General features: G+C 41.6%; 1 protein-coding gene and 1 long non-coding RNA gene across 3 annotated transcripts; one reads left to right on the forward strand and one right to left on the reverse strand.

Moving 5' to 3' along the window:
• The first annotated feature begins 1,695 nt into the window (after positions 1 to 1,695).
• PXMP4 (peroxisomal membrane protein 4) lies at positions 1,696 to 11,700 on the forward strand. Of its 2 annotated transcripts, XR_013839650.1 has the most exons (6): positions 1,696 to 1,983; positions 3,624 to 3,686; positions 4,407 to 4,605; positions 5,400 to 5,590; positions 9,653 to 9,771; positions 11,506 to 11,700. XR_013839650.1 is itself a non-coding variant. In XM_079980016.1 (4 exons), exons 1-4 carry the CDS (start codon positions 1,871 to 1,873, stop codon positions 5,667 to 5,669), a joined length of 645 nt encoding a protein of 214 aa, XP_079836142.1. In that variant the 5' UTR covers positions 1,700 to 1,870; the 3' UTR covers positions 5,670 to 9,609. The 2 variants fall into 2 exon arrangements, 1 of the variants encoding a protein (XP_079836142.1); XM_079980016.1 differs by lacking the exons at positions 9,653 to 9,771; positions 11,506 to 11,700 and having other exon boundaries at positions 1,700 to 1,983; positions 5,400 to 9,609.
• On the reverse strand, positions 5,703 to 18,561 carry LOC307218065. The gene is made up of 2 exons (XR_013839726.1): positions 18,463 to 18,561; positions 5,703 to 5,905 (listed from the first exon to the last, which is right to left on the reverse strand). It is a non-coding gene; the product is annotated as an uncharacterized lncRNA (long non-coding RNA).
• Between the last annotated feature and the right edge of the window lie 56 nt (positions 18,562 to 18,617).

Genomic DNA, 18,617 nt, shown 5'->3' on the forward strand with positions numbered 1-18,617 from the left:
GAAGAGCTGCGCCTACATGATGTAAATAAATGGAAATACTTAACTCAGAGTAGCCATAAAGCTTATTTGCTCCTTTTACTACAGTACTAACTAAAAGTAGAAAGATTTCGATAGATTTTTCTGAGTCAACAGAAAGTAATTTGAAACAACTCTGTTTTTTAATTGTTTTCTTGGATTACAGAAGCATTGCCTCTATTTTCAGGTCCTTTCAGTCCTTTCTACAGATCGGTTGTATCCGATGGGAAACTTTAATAATGTTGAGATGTGTCATTCCAAATCTGCTAGACAGAGCCAGACACAGGGTGATGGCAGGTGGGTGTCCATACATAAATCCTGGCTACTATGCCCATGGTCAGAAGCGGCATCTGCTGCTTAAGAAAAATTTTGCACGACACACAGCAGGACAGAGTCTCAAACAGAGATGTGCTCTTCCAAGCCCACATTCCTAAGCATGTTCACACTCCTGTCTTATCGATGTCTAGGCTGGCTTAGTCATTTTCACAGAATGGAAGATGCGGGATCCTTAAGGATGTGCTCTATATGGGAACCTGATTTCAGCCACTAGGCCTGTTGGCAGACCAACTCTGTATTACAAAGATGTCTGGAAATGTGACATGAAGGCTGGCAACATCCACCCTGCTGTGTGGGAATCCCTTGCAGACAACCACAGTGCCTGGAGAAACAAAGTCAGGTCATGCATCCATAGCAGGACCAGAGGAGGAATGACTGCTGGGAGGGGCGCAGAGAGAATGGCATGGTTTAAGTGCAGCAGCATAACCAGACACCTTCATCTGCCTCAGCTGCAACAAAACATGTCTCTCTCCCATATTGGTCTCTACAGCCACCAAAGGCTCTGTAACCTTCCAACAGTTTGATTTCACCCCCAAAGGCGCACTCCTCCATTGTCTCCTGAGACAGACGGATACAAACGGGGGAGATTCATGAGGTTGGTCCTCCTGATGGCTGTGCTGGTGCAGGTCGATGCTTTTGTGTGCATGCACACTTCTTCAGATATGCATATGAAAGTTTATACCAAGAACAAACTTAGTTGGTCTCTAAGGTGCTGCTGGACAATTATTTCATTTTTATCTTATATATTTTGACTGCGTCAGACCAACACGGCTACCTACCTGAATCTAGATGCATTGTAATGTGATTTGGCTCCACACCCTCTACATCTTTTATTTTTATTTTTTTATTTTTTTTGCAGGAGCAAAATCAAGAGTTTATGCTCTTTCAAAAGCAGTAGTCTTACTGTATGTGTAAGACGGTAGTTCTCGAAGTTTTTGAAAATGTGCTGCAAGTGAAAATATAGTTCAGAGTTATTCTGTCACCAGATGTGAGGCAGAGTAGGCTGGGAGTCACTTACGACAACCTTGTACACAGAATCGTTTCCCACTAGCGCTGTGTAAAATAGAACAAAAAAGAAACACAGTGGGGCCTGATGCCCATTTGCGATTGGTAAGGGAGAAGGCAGAGAAGACCCAACAGTAGGTGGAGCCAGAGGCGACGAGAAGCAAAGCCGTCCCCTGACAGGTTGTAAGCAAGAAGGCAAACGAAGGTTGTCTGAGGGCAAAGTGAGGCTGGTGCGGCACCGCCCCGTTCGCCCTAATCGGACCAGTGACTGAACGGAGAGAAGCCCATAAAACTTTTTTCCCCCTAGCTGCTTGCGCCTGCTATCGTTTCTCGTTGCCCTTCCCTTGGTTGGGCGGAACTGTAGTGCGTGGGTTGAGTTTTCCACACCGACGCTCTTTGCTCAAGCTCCATTTCCATGCATTCGGTGCACTAGGCAAATCGTCCCCTCGGGTTGCGAAAGTGCCGGGATCGCTGTGCGAGCGCGAGAGAGGAGAGCGCGAGAGATTCTTCGGCCATGGGGGGCGAGACGATGTTGCGGACCCTGCTCTACACCGTCAACTCCCTGCTGCAGCAGCGCAGATACCAGGCGGCGTTGGCCGTCGTCAAGGGCTTCCGTAACGGAGCAGTGTAAGCCCTGGCTGGAGAGGGACGGTCTCTCCTTTCCGCCACCCACCGCATCCTTAGTCCGGGAATGGAGGCTGAGGGGCTCCCGTGTCGGCCGGGGGCGGAGCCTTTGGGCGGGCGCCGCTCCAACGGGAGCACTGAGGGAGGACTCGAGCCCCGGCCGGGCGGGAAAGCCTCCCGGGTAGTTTGCAAACCACCAGCTGGGGGCAAAGGACTCTCTCCAAAAAGCCCTTTCCACGGGGAATGCCTAAACAAACACGATTCGTGTGTGTGTAGTGGTGGGAATGAAGCCTCGCTTTCTTTCTGGCGCAGGGCCGCCTTTGAATCGCCGAGGGTTTGTGCTAAGCCAAATTAACTACAGTACCTCAGTGGACGAGTCTTTCCCTGAGAGGATTGACAGCCACGTCTTTGACGAGGTGGCAGTAGACAAGCGTGCCAACTTGAATTAAAATATTGGGAAGAAGGGGCAAGCAAGCCCCGCCCCACATAATCGATTACCAGGGCGAGGCTCACGCACACCGTTTGAATGGCATTGACCATCAGCTTTGGGCGGCGGCCCTCTCAAATATTTCAAGCGGGGGTAAAAGGATCCCCTCGGTCCCTAGGAGATGGTTCCTATGGCAGTAGATATGACTGCCAGGTATTTGTTTATTTTATTACGGTTCCCATTAAATGTATACACCGCTTGATTGTAGGGGGAACCTCGAAGTGGTTTATAAAAAAGTTAAAACAATAATAGGAAAAGTCCACAACAGTAGTAAATAAATAAGTTTACCACGTCTCTTTAATTTTCTGCGTGCACTTCACTTCGGTTGAAGCCAAAACCTGGATTTATGGTTGTTTTTCCAGTGACCTGAAATCAAGGTTGAGTTATTAAATATTAAATCCATGATGCCTCCTGTTGTAGAAATCGTATGGATTAGTATGTGTAAACCACACCCTTGCTATGTTCTTTTTCTTAAATGTCAGGGTGTGGCTTAAACATGCTAATCCAAAACTATTTCTACAAGAGGCAAACCCTATCAACATAAGCCATAGCCAGTAAACTAATACTGTTGAAATATATTTAATACCTCAAAAGTGATTTGTTGCCGAATCATGTTGCTTTCTACTTTACACACATTTCTAAAATCAGGTATACATGCAAAGTGGTGTTACGTGTAAAGCGAGGGGGGGGGACTGGGGTCTTTGAGGTATTGTTGAACTCCAACTGCCATCAGCCTCAGCCTGCATGGATGGCCAGGAATTACAAGATGACAAAGAGTGTTTTAGGCCAGCAACTTCTGGAAGGCTAAAGGTTACTTATCCCCACTGTAAAGTGAATTGAGCTGCCGTTAGTGTAATCTGCATACCTGCGCATATCATACAGGCGTAAATAAACGGTTCTCTCTGAAAAATTGATTACTTTATGGCTAATGAGACAAATGCAGTGCTTTTTTCGGGGGGGGGAGCAGGGGTACGCATACCCCTAAACATTTTGTGAATCTTTGTACTTTTGGCCATTTACTGTATTTATTTTTCCTGATTTGAACTATAAAATGGTGGTTTTCTTGAGTCTAAATGAGAGTACCCCTAAACATTTTTAAAGGAAAAAAGCACATGTACATGTGTGCAGAGTTTATTATCTTCTTTCCTTTTGCCAGGTATGGAGCAAAAATACGTGCCCCCCATGCTTTAGTGATGACATTTCTCTTCAGGAGTGGAAGGTATATTTATCAGTCCCTTTCTTTTTCATATATATGTGTGTGTGATTATTTCTTTATAAGACTATGTGATTTGATAAGGTTCAGTACTGTACAGCTATTGTCCTCTGTGCATATTGAACCCAGTGAAACAGGATCCTCCTTATTTATTTATAAGATTTATTCACCGTAAGGTCCCAGAATCAATTATAACTGTACAATCTTACAATTATAAAAAACAACAAAAAACCATTCCAACAAAAAACAGAACATGCTTTCTCTGCATTTCTTTGGAATAGAGCAACTAGATTAGAATACAAGGAGACTTGTATTGTATGTATTCTTGGTGTTAATGAATAGTCATTTTCTTTATTTTTAATTAAAGGCTACAAATGACATGTTTAGTGTTGTCCTATGTATATGCACTCAGAAGGCAGGTTTAGAATGGCAGCCCAACAGCACAGCATGTTTACTGGGAAGAAAGTCCTGGTTGTGTCCATTGGGGCTTAGGCTGCCATTATGTCACATTTACTATGGGACCTATTCATGCCCATATTAATTTAATTATTAACAGATTGGCTAATCTGTCTTTAGATTTTATTGCTTTCTGAAACTGGGATAAATGATCACTGTGACTTTCTGAAGTAGATCATAGGTTACAACTTAGTAGTTAATTTTTATTCACTTCTCTTTTAGTTGAAGAGTGCACTATCTGTAATAACAGGTTTTCATTTTTTCTCTTAGTTTAAGGGAGAAATTGAAAGCAATTGTTCGTGCCACTTACACTCATTCCAGAAACCTGGCATACTTTGTATTCACATACAAGGGCCTGTTGGCCCTACAGTCGCGAATGCAGGGAAAGAAGATCCCATTTCACTCTTTCCTCGCAGCCTGCATTGGAGGCTGGTTGGTGTTTGGAGAAAATAACAATATTAACAGCCAGGTAAATGATGGTGTTGTGTGCTTCTGGGTTTATACTGCTGCCAATTTGATGCAAAGTGAAAATCAAGTGATGTTAGTGATCCAGGTTGCTTCATATTTAACTGCCCTTCCAAGTTAAAACTTGAGGACAATAAAATAACAGTGCCCCAACACTTCTGCATCTTTCACTCTCCAAGGTGCTCTATAGAATGGAGGAAAGGGATGTTTTAGCTCAGAATTCTATTAATTTGGTCCCATCACCAGTTTCTGCTTCTCTCAGCTGCCTGTTTTGATCAGGTTTTTAATTAAATATAAGCATTGCTTTAACTGGTGCACCAGTGACCCATCTAGCTCAACATATTGCTTCTTCCTGGAGAAATGGTTTGCCTTTGAAAGCTGCAGTTAATGATATTTTTTAATGTTTCACAGAGTTAGAAGGCTGCAGTGGGAAGAGGTTCTACAGAAAGCTGCAGTGGGAAGAGGACTCTTCCCCCCCCCCATTTGAAAAGACTAGGGTCTCTAGGTATATTTTTGCTTCTCCCTAGGTTTACTCTGCATCAGCTTTGAAAACAGTAATCTTTCAACTGAGCACACAAATTACTTTTCCAAGCAACTAAATTTTGCAATGCTCGATCATACGCTGTTGCTAAAAAAGACAAACAGCCCAGCTGAGAGACTACAAAAGCATTATAATGTTTTTAAAAAATGATTTGACATAAAACCAACTTGGTGATTGCCTAAATTAAGGACTGTTGGAAATAATCACTTTCTAGATATGTCCCTTGCCTAATATTTGTTTACAATTTCCCCCTACAGATAAACATGTACCTATTGTCTCGTATCCTGTTTGGCTTGTCCCGACTGGCAGTGGAGAAAGGTTACATCCCAGAGCCAAAACAAGATCCCTTTCCAGTCTTTGCTGCTCTGGTTTGGGGGATTGTTCTCTGGCTCTTTGAGTACCACCGACACACTCTACAGCCATCATTGCAATCATCCATGACCTACCTGTATGATGACAGTAATGTCTGGCATGATGTTTCTGACTTTCTTGTATATAACAAAAGACCTGCTACCAATCAGTCTTGAAAGATCTTTTAGTAATGGCACATTCCAACAGCAGGGCTTTTATGCTTTTATTTGACCATACTTCACTGAAAATCGTTAACATTGGATGTTGATCTCTACATGGGTTTGGCCACGTTGTTCTGTGTAGGCCTCTGGTTTCTCTGGTTAGAGCTTGAAAAGGCCATATTTCAAGCAAACCATTTTGTAATCTTTTGTAAGGTGATCCTCTTGTCTGTAAGAGGCTGTTTCCTTTTCAGCTGTGGGTGGAAAAAATGCACTATAAATGCACTGATCTTAAAACTTGAGAAAATAGGGTGAAAATATTTTCTTTAATACTGAAATACCAGGTGCCATAGGTAACTTTCTGCCTACATATATGCAATACAACCTTCACTGCTTCCTCAATTAGCCATAGAAGAAATAGGTTCATTCTCATCATAGTAAATACCACATAAAGCTCAAGTTAGGATCTTTGTATGCAGATATGGTACTGGGAAACTTTACTTCCTATATGTATGTTTGCTAATTCATCTTTCTTACATTAACCACCTATAACAACATAAAACCAGTAAAAGTGCATTTAAAAAAAGAATATGACTAAAAAAGGGGGGAGAATTAAGCAACTAAGAGAGGCTTTACTGCAAGCATGGTATGTAATCTGCAGTGCAAAGGGCCTTTTTAAAATTTCATCATCAACAACTTAGATAAATGCCAAGATTTATTCAAAGAGTTGAGGTTCATTCCTCTAGACTAACAGCCTAGAGAAAGCTATGAAACAAAAGAAACAATGGAGTAGATGGATTGGTGAAAGGGTAGATACAGTGGCAAATGAGTGATTTGCTTCTATTTTGACATCTTCACTGTTAGTCGTATAAATACCTGAATAGTTTTCTTTGGCCCTAGCCTCTTCTAGTTGGAACGGAACAGAGGATGCAACTCTACACTCTTACAACTGTGGTTGCAGTTGGCAAAATATGGTAACGCTATGTAAATAGACCTTTGATAAAAATTTATCTGATCAAGCACCTGCTGTCATAGAAGCAAAGATACCAATGGATTGCTGAGGGTGTTGCTTTTATGACACTGCCTTATCAGAAAATGTTAAATATAAGGTAAGCCACTGATTATAGCACAATTATAGGAAAGTGACATAAAGTCTTGCAGCCTAATCCTCTGGGCTTGCAATGGCAGCTCTTTTTGTCCTAGTTTTGCACAGGATGGGGGGGGGGGAAGCACATGAGTTACGAATTAAATATACATAGGCAATGGGAAAATGCTGGGGAAAGAACACGGTTTTGTTTTGTTTTTTCACTTCTTGGGGTATTGTCATTGATTTTTTATTTTATCATTGTTTGGTAACTTGTGATGGTTTATTATTTAGTCCTGTCAGTTGGAGAAGTTTTTTTAAAAGAAAAACTTGTAGGGCCACAAAACTGATGTATGCTTCTTATTCTTTTGTCACATCTTTCAGTGGTTTGCTTGTTTGGTACCAATGTATCAGCTTGTATCTGTGAGCATCTGTCTTGATCTGGCACGTGAGCTGCCACCTTCTTTCTCCTGAATCTTTACTACCATATGTGAAATATCCTGCAAACACCCCCCCCCCAAATTCCCTGTCCCATCAAATCAGATATATGAAAGAACAAACCCACCAAACACCTTCAGAACATTGGTATTTTAAGCAGTAACTATGTTCTGAGCTTTTCTGGTCTCTCCCCAACATTTGGTTGCTTCCATGCAAAGGCACTATCTTCTACCCCCCACCCCAAACAACAGACAGTACAGTAGCTGTTGCTTACTACAGTGTCAGCATAATCGTAACAGTGCCTGCAATATATTTCCTTAATTTACATATAACTTCTGCTGCCCTCCTGTCCCCAGAACGCTAATGCTAAGCTCTTCTAGCAAACTGTCTGACTCTCTTATCTGTCTGCAGTTCAGAGCACAAAACTGCCATAAAACACATCAAACTCTGGTCCCACCACTGCAGCACCCTTTACATATCTGTCCATGGCAATTAACTGCTTTTTAAAGACTGCTGTCCTGCTGTGTAAGGATAGAATGCTATGCTACAAAGTCAGTCAATTTCCCAGGGAGGTAGCTGGAATAATTTTAAACAGCATTTAACATCCACCACTGTTCCTATAGCTCGATTGGTGAGGTCGAATCCCTTCTGCCACTAATGTGATTGAACAATGCCAGTGTGTGCTGGGGAAGTGAACTAGAAGTAATGGGTCTGTCTGAAGACTCTTGGATACATAGGTTCCATTCCTCACCCTTCCAGATCGTATTGTTCGGCAAGCTAAGTGTTCTGTTTGGTTTTCATGCTAATAAGAAAGAAACACAAACAGGAATAAGGAGACGGTTTGAAAATCCACCTCCCAAGCAGCCCGTCACATCAAAATTAAGCAAGTCCCAACCATCCCCACTCTGAAGATCAAAACAGACATGCATATGTGTTTACAACAGCTCAATTGTGGCTTCTCATTGAAGGCTCAGCTCTTTTGTGTTTTGTTCAAGAGGAGATCTTGGTTCCCAATGCTGGGGAAATGTCTATCCCGATCTGATTTGCCATAACTGTTGTGCTTGAATAACACTGCTTCCACAGTGTAATGAAATAGTGCAAGGAACCTCTACAAATGCCATGCAGACTACTTAATTATTTCAAGGAGTGGGGGGAAATTGAAATAAGTAAATAGCTGCACCATTCTAAAAGTTTAGGGAAATGTAATGTTGAGCTCAAATTACAAAAAAAAAAAAAGTTAAAAACCCCATGTATTTATGGTTCTGTATTTATTCTTAATTCAAGTCCTCTAAAAACCTGGATCTACAATAAGGTCTTGTTTCTCCTCCATTAATAACACTATTGGCTTGTTTTATAAAAGTTATTTACAATAGGCTTCCTAACATATATTTGGAGGTCTTGATTTGTAGACATCTGCAACAGATATTTACAAGAACAACAAATAGAACCAGTGACCTCTTGACAATGCCAAGAGCCTGTTTTGTTGTTTACTTTGTTTGCTATTTTTAGTGCATACTGCTCTGATTTCCTTAGGCAGGATTAGTGGGAAATAAGTGCCTTTTTGTGAAATACATATACACACCTTCATGTGGGTGAATGTGCTTCCCCGCACCTTACTACTGTTTTCCAAATCCTTTAGATTGGTAAACAGCAAAAAGCCACTTCACACCTGCAACTTTGTCTTTGTCAGAGGGAAATGTGTGCCAACATTTATTGTTCCATTTAGTTTGCCAGCTTGAATGACCCCTCTCTCTTCCCACACACTCTGTTCTGTGGTTTCTCCTGACACCCCTAGAACCACCAGAACCAATTTCAGTGGGCATGTCAGGAGTGGGGAAACCCCATTGCACAAGCAAAATCATTGTGCAGGTTTCTATTGACAGGGCTCCTTAGGTGAATCCTTAGGTGAAAGTCTTTTATTATTTGGAAATGTGTGGGTTCTGACCAGGGCTTTTTTTACAGCTGGAACTCACCAGAACTCAGTTCAGGCACCTCTCAGGTGGGTGCCATTGCCATTATAAGAGAACAAAGGAGGTGAGTTCACGGTGAGTTCCAGCACCTCTTTTTCTAGAAAAATAGCACTGACTCTGATACACAAAGAGATCTGTTTAGTGTTTGGAGACTTAGGTGTGCAATACAGTATTTGGCAGCGACAGTGCAGAATTTCCTAAAAGATAACAGACTGTACATTTGTAACAGACTGAAACGTTGACTTGAGTTTTTTCAGGCAATAGTGGATGCATTGAAACATACAGTTAAAGTAGCAGATTGGCCAGACTGTTTCAAATAAACTGCTATGTACTTTAACAAAATGTAGTAGAAAATTAACTTGTTAATTAGTAAGGTCTAGCTGCCAACACAGCTTTGCCACACCTTTGGTTTGATACTGAAGTATATGGAAACAAATTAAATGCAAAATATCTGCTTTAAGATGCACTTCTGTATAATGTGTTTTTTCTCATTTTAACCTTTTTTTTAGGGATCCGACACGCAGCTTGTGAGAACACCTTACATTCAGACTAGATGTTTCTGTTCCTTAAGAACATAAAGCTAAGTTTGCAAATGTGATGGAGATCACTAAGATACTGGGCAGAAAAGGTGATTTTAAAAATAAGCCTTCTTGCATATATTTCTAGAATCCTTAGTCTGTAATATCAAAATGTTACGAAGTTTACTTAAGCTTTTCACGCTAAAAGAAATAATAATTTCAGTATAAGGATCTTGTACAAGTGTAACATGCCTGTCAACTGTAATTTGGCATCTGCCAGCTTCATTAAAATGATATGCAAATTATGGGGAGCAATTAAATATGCATATTAGCTGCAGCTGTCCAAGTCATGGCTACGTTGGCGGTGTGGCCTTCACACTGACCAAGTTGTCTACCTCTGCTCTAAATGATTTATACTGTTAATTAAACTGCAGCTTAATTAAATTCATCTTCCTAACAACATGGAAATGATTAATTATAAACAAGTAATGTTGCTATTATCCAGTATCTCATATTATCACAGAAAATATAGTCATGGGTTAAACCATATAGATTTTGAAAGTATACTGGTGTCTGCCCTGGTATTTTTGACTACCTTGGTTCTAGGGGCAAGGGTGGCACTTAAAAGTATTGTGAATAGAATTATTATTATTATTATTATTATTATTATTATTATTATTATTATTTAATGACCATTCAATAATTCAGAATTTTGTCGTTCACAAAGCTGACCAGCTAATCCTAGCCAAACCAGTTGCTGAAACATATTGTCACAGCTATCACAAAAAGGCCACAATGGAATAAGATATTGAGGGCCAATGACATGTTGCATGTGGCCATTTTAAGGAGCTGTGCCACACTATGGATCCATGTTGGGTCCTAATTAATTCAGCATCTTCTTTCATCTTGTCTATTTGTCAGAAACACATTAGGGGAATCCCTGACTTGCCCCAGCTCCCCAGCACATGTTTTTTGCATTGTAGAAAAGACGAGAGAGAAGTCAAATATGTACTTCAAACATTAACTTGTGCAGAGATCTCTTTGATCTCCAAAGAATTATTTTAAGAGCTGTACTAAGCATTATATACAGATGTATGTAACATTCTCCTGTGTGCGTTTTCTTCCTATTGAAGTAAGAAGCAGCTTCAGGAGGCTGCAAACTTGAGTGTGCCTCTTTCCCATACTTGCTGTATTTCTCCTCTGCACACACACCGCAACCATGACAGAAAAGATTTTGACATCCATGTGGGGAAGGAGGGGAGGTGCCAGAAAAAGCAGCCAGCACACAGAAGGGTTAAACAGCCTCCCCACTCAACATTACATCATTCTATACTATCTGTCTCTCTATATGATGGGAAGTTACCTGCATCTGTGTACATAACATCCAGTTTGTCCTTAATGGTTTCTAACCAGTTTGTTTCACTTCTGCTTGCAGAGAGACTGAGAAATAAAAATGAGATGGTGACAGACATTAGGTCATGCTGCTCTTGAATTGTTGATTTGGTAAAGAAAACAGAGAGGCCTTTCCCAATATGCCTCTATCCATTTAGGAGGAACAGAGTAATGCCCAGCCTGAACACCCAGCACTAAATTGAAATTAGTTAATTGGTCATGACTCTGTAGCTGCAGATAGGAGCCCTCCATGCCTTGTGTAGGCTATTCAGAGTCATGACGACTGGTTCAGTTTAGTACAATAAGTGCCAATAAGCACTGGGAACCCTGGCTTTGTGCAAGCTACTTCTCGAATGAGATGTCTTGAGGAAAGAAGTGTATATGTGAACTGGGGGAGTATCTCTGGTGGGTTGCTGTACTGAAGCTGAGTCTTTTCTTCTTTTCTTTTTTAGAAGTACATTCTTGAACAGCACAAAAGTAAAGGCAGTTAGTTCTGAAGAAGCCCCCTCCCCAGAAGTACCTAGCAAGGATTGGCTTTGTTCATGTAAATGTCACCTCTGTCGTTGTCCCCCCCCCCCAACCTTTAACAGAAGGTACATCATCTTGTTATGTTAGATTGAAATACAGATTACTATTGAAAGTTGCAATCCAGGCCTGAATGTTTTGGGTGTGCAAATATCATTTCCAGGGTCTGCATAATTTGCACTGCACTCTTAAACTAAGGTTACCAGATTTTTTTTCAATGAATCCGGGGACACTTTTCAACTTCCTACTAAATAGATGGATTTTCTCAGGGGACAGATTTGTAAATCCGGGGACGTCTGGTAACCTTATCTTAAACAGCATTTTTAACCACCTTTGAGGCAACAGAACTGTGTGATGTTAAAGAGGAACAACCTCCGTTCCCCTGAAGTGGACAGGCTGGTGGACGGTCTGGCTACCCTTAGGGATGGAGGTGGGGGGGTTTAAGCGGATCTGTTCACCCTGAATAAACTTACTCCACGGATTTGAAATTAAACTTTTTAATTCCATTTGGCATTTCTGAGCTCCCTGCCAATGGGGATCATCGCCTTGCTAAAAAAAATAAAAAATCTTTTGTGACAGTAGGAGGAACAGCTGGTGCAGCAGCTGTGTCCAGAAACTGCACACTAAGAGAGCTGCAGAGTCTCCATGGGGGAAGGGGGGAGCAGAACTACCACAAAACTCTGCCCTACTTTCTCACAGATTGGGGGTGGGGTGGGGTGGCACGTGAATCAAACCACAGACTGCTTCCATCTGGTCTAACTGTTGCTCAGTTTGCAATGTTACAGTAACGTTAGGATTCGATTTGGCATTTGTAAAGTATAGCAACCTTCCACTAAAGGAAGGTAAATACCTATCTCAAACTATAGTTCCCCAGAACCATGAAACCCACCAATCTTTTCTCTCTCTGCAATTTTAACATAGCATATATATTTTAGCACCAACAGTACGGGGATAGAATACAGAAACAAAAGGATCTCTGCCAGGAATTAGTAAGATTGAGTCTTTCACATCAGGACACAGTGGCGCAGGAGTTTTTTCTCTGGCTGCATACATATCGTGCATATAAAGCACACGGCTTCCCCTCAAAGAATCCTGGGAGCTGTAGTTTACCTCTCACAGAGCCAATTCCCAGCACATTAACAAACTACAGTTCCCAGGATTCAATGGAGGAAGTCTAACTTTAAGTGTATGGGGTGTACACAGTCTTTGTGATGTGACTCCATAGTGCTGTAGGCTATGTGAGAATAACAGAACCCTGTAAATTTGGGGGGTGGGGGATTACACAGCCCCATCCATGCACTGTCTCATTTGTACGCACCTGAAAGCCATGTGGGATCGCACTACAATGATGCATCTCCTATGCTGCTGCCGCTAAGTGTGGATGAGGGTCTGGCACAGCAAAGGCAAAGAGGAAGCAGATGATGCAACAGAGGAGCAAAAAGAACATGGTTGGGGGATGTAAATGTTTCCTTTACTAATACAGACAAGCAGCTTTATCTGAAAGCAGTTTCTTCTTGTTAAAAATGGATTGTTTACTCAATAGACTGCACACAGTCATTAGAGGGGAAAGAAATGCACAGTAGTTGCCCCAGAAGCTAACGGAGATGGTGCTTCATCTTCATGGAGATGCCAGCACTTTCTGACTTCATGAAATTGCCCAAAGCTCACTCTGCGAATTGAAAGAGGGTTGTCAACACAGACACAGGGAAGTAGTTTTCGACATCATTTTGAGATAAGCTGCTTTACCCATATGACAATGCAAAAACATCTGCCATGGTAAAGGTGGGAATCCTAAGTGGTATCCCCAAGACTGCAAAAAGAGGGTGGAATAACCAGGGTTAGCACTCATGACTGCGCCATGATTAACCCACTCTACCACCAGCATTACCTTTCAATATCTGTCCTCCTTACTGATCACAAAGCTTTAAGTGAGGATGGGGAAAACATTCAATTCAGTTCACACTTAAAGGGAAACCTACCTAATTAAAACTTTCCAAAACAAAACACAACCATCCTCAGAAATTGGCACTTCTCCCAATTTTGCAGTGCAGTTCTCCAGGCAAGTAATTATACAAAAATGCACATACAAGGGTAAAGTGCATAGTAATGCATATATTCGTGAAAATTATATATAAAAATGCATTGTATTAAGAGAAATCGCTTTATAAAAATGTGTATTAGACAAAATCATGTACTAAAATGTGTATATTGGGAGAAATTTGTACTAAAATGTTAATTAATTTTCTTGAGGATATTGGGGTTTTTTTAAACAAAAACAGGTAGAAATTCCAACTGAAAATTGGAAGAATGAGAAACTGAAACCGACATATTAACTCATCCCTAGCTTTAAAGCATTATATTTTTCATAAAGCAAAAGTGCCCCATGAAGTGCATTCGCAAGCAAAGAGTTACTCAATACTTAGCACATTCTCTAACTATCTTTTCAAATGTATGAAAATATTGATGTTGAACTCTTGCCTAGGGTTCCTCCTTTGGCTAAGGAATGAGAGTAATTATTCTCTTGCTATTCCCAGTCTGCAGGAGTAAAGGAATGGTTCTAACTTAGCTTCTTCTGGCTGGCAGAGTGACCCCAAGCAGTCTAGGCTTCCAACCACAGTTCCAACCTTTATGTGGCAACCATGAGGCTGTACTAGAGAAGCCGAAATACAGGTTTCGTTTTAAACCTAATTAGTGTGTGCAAAACCTGTTTTATGAATGCAACCATTTCACCTATTAGGCTCTCTTATCGAGATCTGACTAACATATACATAGATCCTCATCTATTCTTAATGCAAACAAAATTGCCCCGAATATATAAACACACCACACAAACACGCATATACAGAGAGAGACACTCATATATTTAACTGAATCTCATGAAGCCTCTTGTTTAATCTGATTGGCTTTCTGTTTGTAGGCTTGTGTGTTTGAACAATTCTAGTGACTACTCTTCTGTTATAACCTATGGTTAAAACATTAAAGACTGACTGACTCATTTGGCAGCTACTTTTATATTAATGAAGTCATAAATCACATTGGCTTTTTTTGCAGTCACAATACACTGCTAACTTATGTTTAGCCTGGGTCATAGAGTTGTAGAGTCTGAAGGGTCTGAGGGTCATTAATGCAGTCTACTGCAATGCAGGAATCTCAATTAGAGCATCCTTGACAGGCAGCCATCTAACCTAACAACAACAACAACAACAACTTCTTCTTCTTCTTCTTCTTCTTCTTCTTCTTCTTCTTCTTCTTCTTCTTTGTTGTCTTCTTCTTCTTCTTCTTCCCTCTGCTTGCACCTTTCAGGGGAGTCCAGTCCACCATCAAACAGTTCTTACCATCAGAAAAATGTTCCTTGGATTCTCTTTTCTTGGAACTTGAAGCCATTGGTTTGGTTCCTACCCTCCAGAGAGGAGAAAACAAGCTTGCTCCATCTTCCATGTGACAGCCCTTTAGATATTTGAAGGTGGCTATCATATCTTCTTTTGGAAGAAGAGAAATGATGGCCTGTAAAATCTCCCCTGCAGTTTCATAAGGAAATTCCTAACAAGTGCTAACAAAGGGGATAGTTAATAAAGCTGCTTCCCAAGCCCCTCCAAGCAGGGCTTTTGTGCCTATAACATGCAGAAATCCATCAGGTGAAGCTTTTCCTTTCCTGTCTCCATCCTGGGAAAAGCTCTTCGGTTGGCACTTGTGTTCACCATAAAGCTGTAAAAATCACAAGAGCCCTACCTCTAAAAACCTACCATGTACCACATTTCAGAAAAAGCCAAACCATTTCAGGCATGAGTTGTATGGCAAGTTGTATTTAATGCTGAAAGCCTTGGTTTGGTGGGAAGGAAAACTGTCCCATGACATTTGGGGCTAACATAACACAAAAGTGATCCGGACTGATTCCCTTCAGCAATGCAGGATGCCACCATGTCTAACACATTGGCATTTTATTTTATCTAGTACACTAGTTTATCACGTGCAAGAAAAAAGACGAAACAAAGTATGCAACACTATGTAACTTTTGCTGCCTGAATTAACAGCAAGATGGCACCTACGGAAACCAATCAAAGTGGCAGTTGAACTTTAGTTCAGCACTGGCAATGGAACAGCGCCCTCCTCTGCATGTGAAGGTAACAGGCAGGTATAGGGCAGGCAGCATGGCACACCTAGCTCTTTTCTTGGAACAGTTTGCTTCCACCCCCCCCCTCCTCTGTGTTACCCAAAGCAGCTGCCTCACTCTGCCTAATGGCAGGATGGGCCCCAGCACTACAGGGCAATCAGGCCTTATGCATGAAAGCAGAACCAGTTCACCATCAGACATACACTCTACCATTTATTATACCAGAGTCTATATTTCAGTTTTTGCGAGAATCTTGTGTGGCATATCATCACAATGCACATGGAAGGGACTCCACAATCTAGACCATATTTTGTGGGTGTTCCACTGTTATCTTCTACTGTTCTGTATTTTAAATGCTGGCTTGCTTCTTTTTCTTTTTGTCATGTGCAGCAGGAGCCTAGCATGTTTACTCAGGGCCACCCTATTCAACAAGGTTTAACTCAAAGTGAGCGTGCACAAGGGTTCTAGCCGTGGTGACTATTTCATGGAAATAAAAGCATAGTGCATGCTGTACAGTGGTGATCACAGAAATAACATTCAAAGGGGACAATAATAGAAACAGAAACAGAGGGATTACTATAATACATCAATGAGGCCAATTATTTTCACTGTTGCAATAATAATACTGTACAATGCAATGACAAAGAAAATATTACAGTCTTATATTTAACACTACATGTGTTGCATAAACCACCTTATCTTACAGTCCTACCTAGGTGGCCAACACTTACACCATTGCTTGCGCTACTCATGAATTTGTAGTTGTTTAATTACTCATTCCCATCCGCCCAGAATTATGGTTTTATGAATGTGTATCTAAACATGTATTTTAAAAACTTGAATCTGGTGCACTCAAACATGCTTTACTTGATTTTTCTACACAGTATCTATTGTTTCCCTCCTATTTTTGTATGTTCCATGTTGTTTTCTATCTACCTCACACTAAGCAAATAATGGTTTCAGTGGTCATTCCACTGGCAGAGTGGCAGCATATATCTGGATCTGACAAAATATAAATATAGGATCACTCATCCCTGAATGTTTTCAGGTTTCCCATTTAAATCAATGGTGTTTTAATGTGCTTCACTTTAGCAGGATCATGTCCTACATAAAAACTGAATGTATGCATGTGGTGAACACACTTATTATGCAGATTCACTTGCCAGGGCTACAAGATTGACTTCAGTTTCTTTCTGCATGTAGATGTAGGAGCAAACATACATCTCATGCTGCTTAATAAATGAAGAAAACTTTACAGCACCTGAACTTTTATCTGTAAGTTGGCTTGAGTTCCATCAGGGAAAAAGGCAGGGTATTATTATTATTATTATTATTATTATTTCAAAGACTATGGGAAGTCTCCAGTGGAAGTTCTACAAACATGGAGCAAATACCCCAAGTACTCCTCTCAGGATGCTTTTAACAGTATTTTCACATTTAGTAGAAGGTATACTAGTATACCTGCAGGGTATACTAACTTTTGGAGGGTCCAGAAAACCAAGCTCTGGTGCAAACCTTAATCCATCCTCTAAGCCACTGTTCCAGTGTTCGTGAAATCATTGGGTTGTGTGGATTGAAGATAACAGAATCACCCAAGTCATCATGTTTTGTTGGGAAAAGGACAACTGTCTAGGTCCGATGCTCTATTACAAAGGAAGGGAACGTGTGGACCTCCAGTTGTTGTTGGACACCAACCTACTCCATCAGCCTCAGTCAACATGAGCAATAATCAGGGATGGTGGAATTTAAAGTCCAGCAAGATCTGGAGGACAACAGGTTCTTCACTGCTGCCTAACTGCATCCAGACAATGGTTCCAATGGAAGCATGCCACTCATAACAGAAGCGGTTCTTGAGGGCACAAGAAACTGGTAGGGAAAACGGATTGTAAAAGTTGGCAAGAAATGGGGGGGGGGGTGAGGGAAAGAGGCATATTTCCTGAAGGCCAACAAACATCACTATTAGTCTTATTATTAACGTAACTATTCTTCAATATCATCAATGCAGACTTCTTTACAAAGTTACAGTACAAAGACAGTAAATAAATTATCCTGTGGTACCTTACCAACTAACACATCACAGCATACACTACGGAGCACCAAAGCTTCAGATTTGTTGGATATGGCTACCCTTCTGGAATATGATAGATCCCTTCCCCAAGGAGTCTGCAAACTAATATTTGGAACAGAAGAGACAAAAGTGGAAGAGGAGGGAATGGGGGTTAGAATATGTGGTTGGCCTCAGTGGGGGATGAGTTCTAAGATTCTTTCAGTAGAGCTTGAAGCTGCTTTCAGCAGCAGGACGAACTCGGTTCGTGTTAATTAGTCCTAGCAGGAGCAAACTTCCTTTTCATCTTTGCCAAGGCTCAGCAATCACAACCAGCCTCCACAAGCCTGGGATTCCGAGATAAAAGGCTTGTAGGCCAGAGGGCCTGACTCTGCATGCATCCTTGAAGCTCTGCCCCAGCTCCCGTCAACAGAAATTAATGGTGCACAGACCACAGCTTGGGAAACTCGCTGCACGCAGGAAAGGCAGCGCTGCCACGCCATGCATCCTTAGGTTTGGTGAGAGTAAAATCCCATTTGCCGTGTGTGTGTGTGTGTATGCGTTACTTCCGAGTAAATGTGCCTGGAACCGACCTGAGCGTTCAGAGGCCACAGAAAAGTCGGAGGAGCTACGCTGCGAAATGAGAAGTTGGAACAACGCAGGGCACTTGGGGTGCAGGAAAGCGGGAGAAACTAGCGAAGGATGCGCCTTTAGAACACAAGCACTTACGCTGCAGCAGCATCAAGCGCCACTGACGCGCCTTGCGCGGTCGCCGAGGTTCCCCTCACAACTCGCTGGGCAACACCGCCTCCTCTCCCACGTGCCCCGCCGCAGCGTCTCCCATCCCTTCCCCCGCTCCTATTGGCTGAGCCCCGTTCCCCCTT

The sequence above is a fragment of the Podarcis cretensis genome (assembly GCF_951804945.1).
Source record: "Podarcis cretensis genome assembly, chromosome: 6".
NCBI lineage: Eukaryota > Metazoa > Chordata > Lepidosauria > Squamata > Lacertidae > Podarcis > Podarcis cretensis.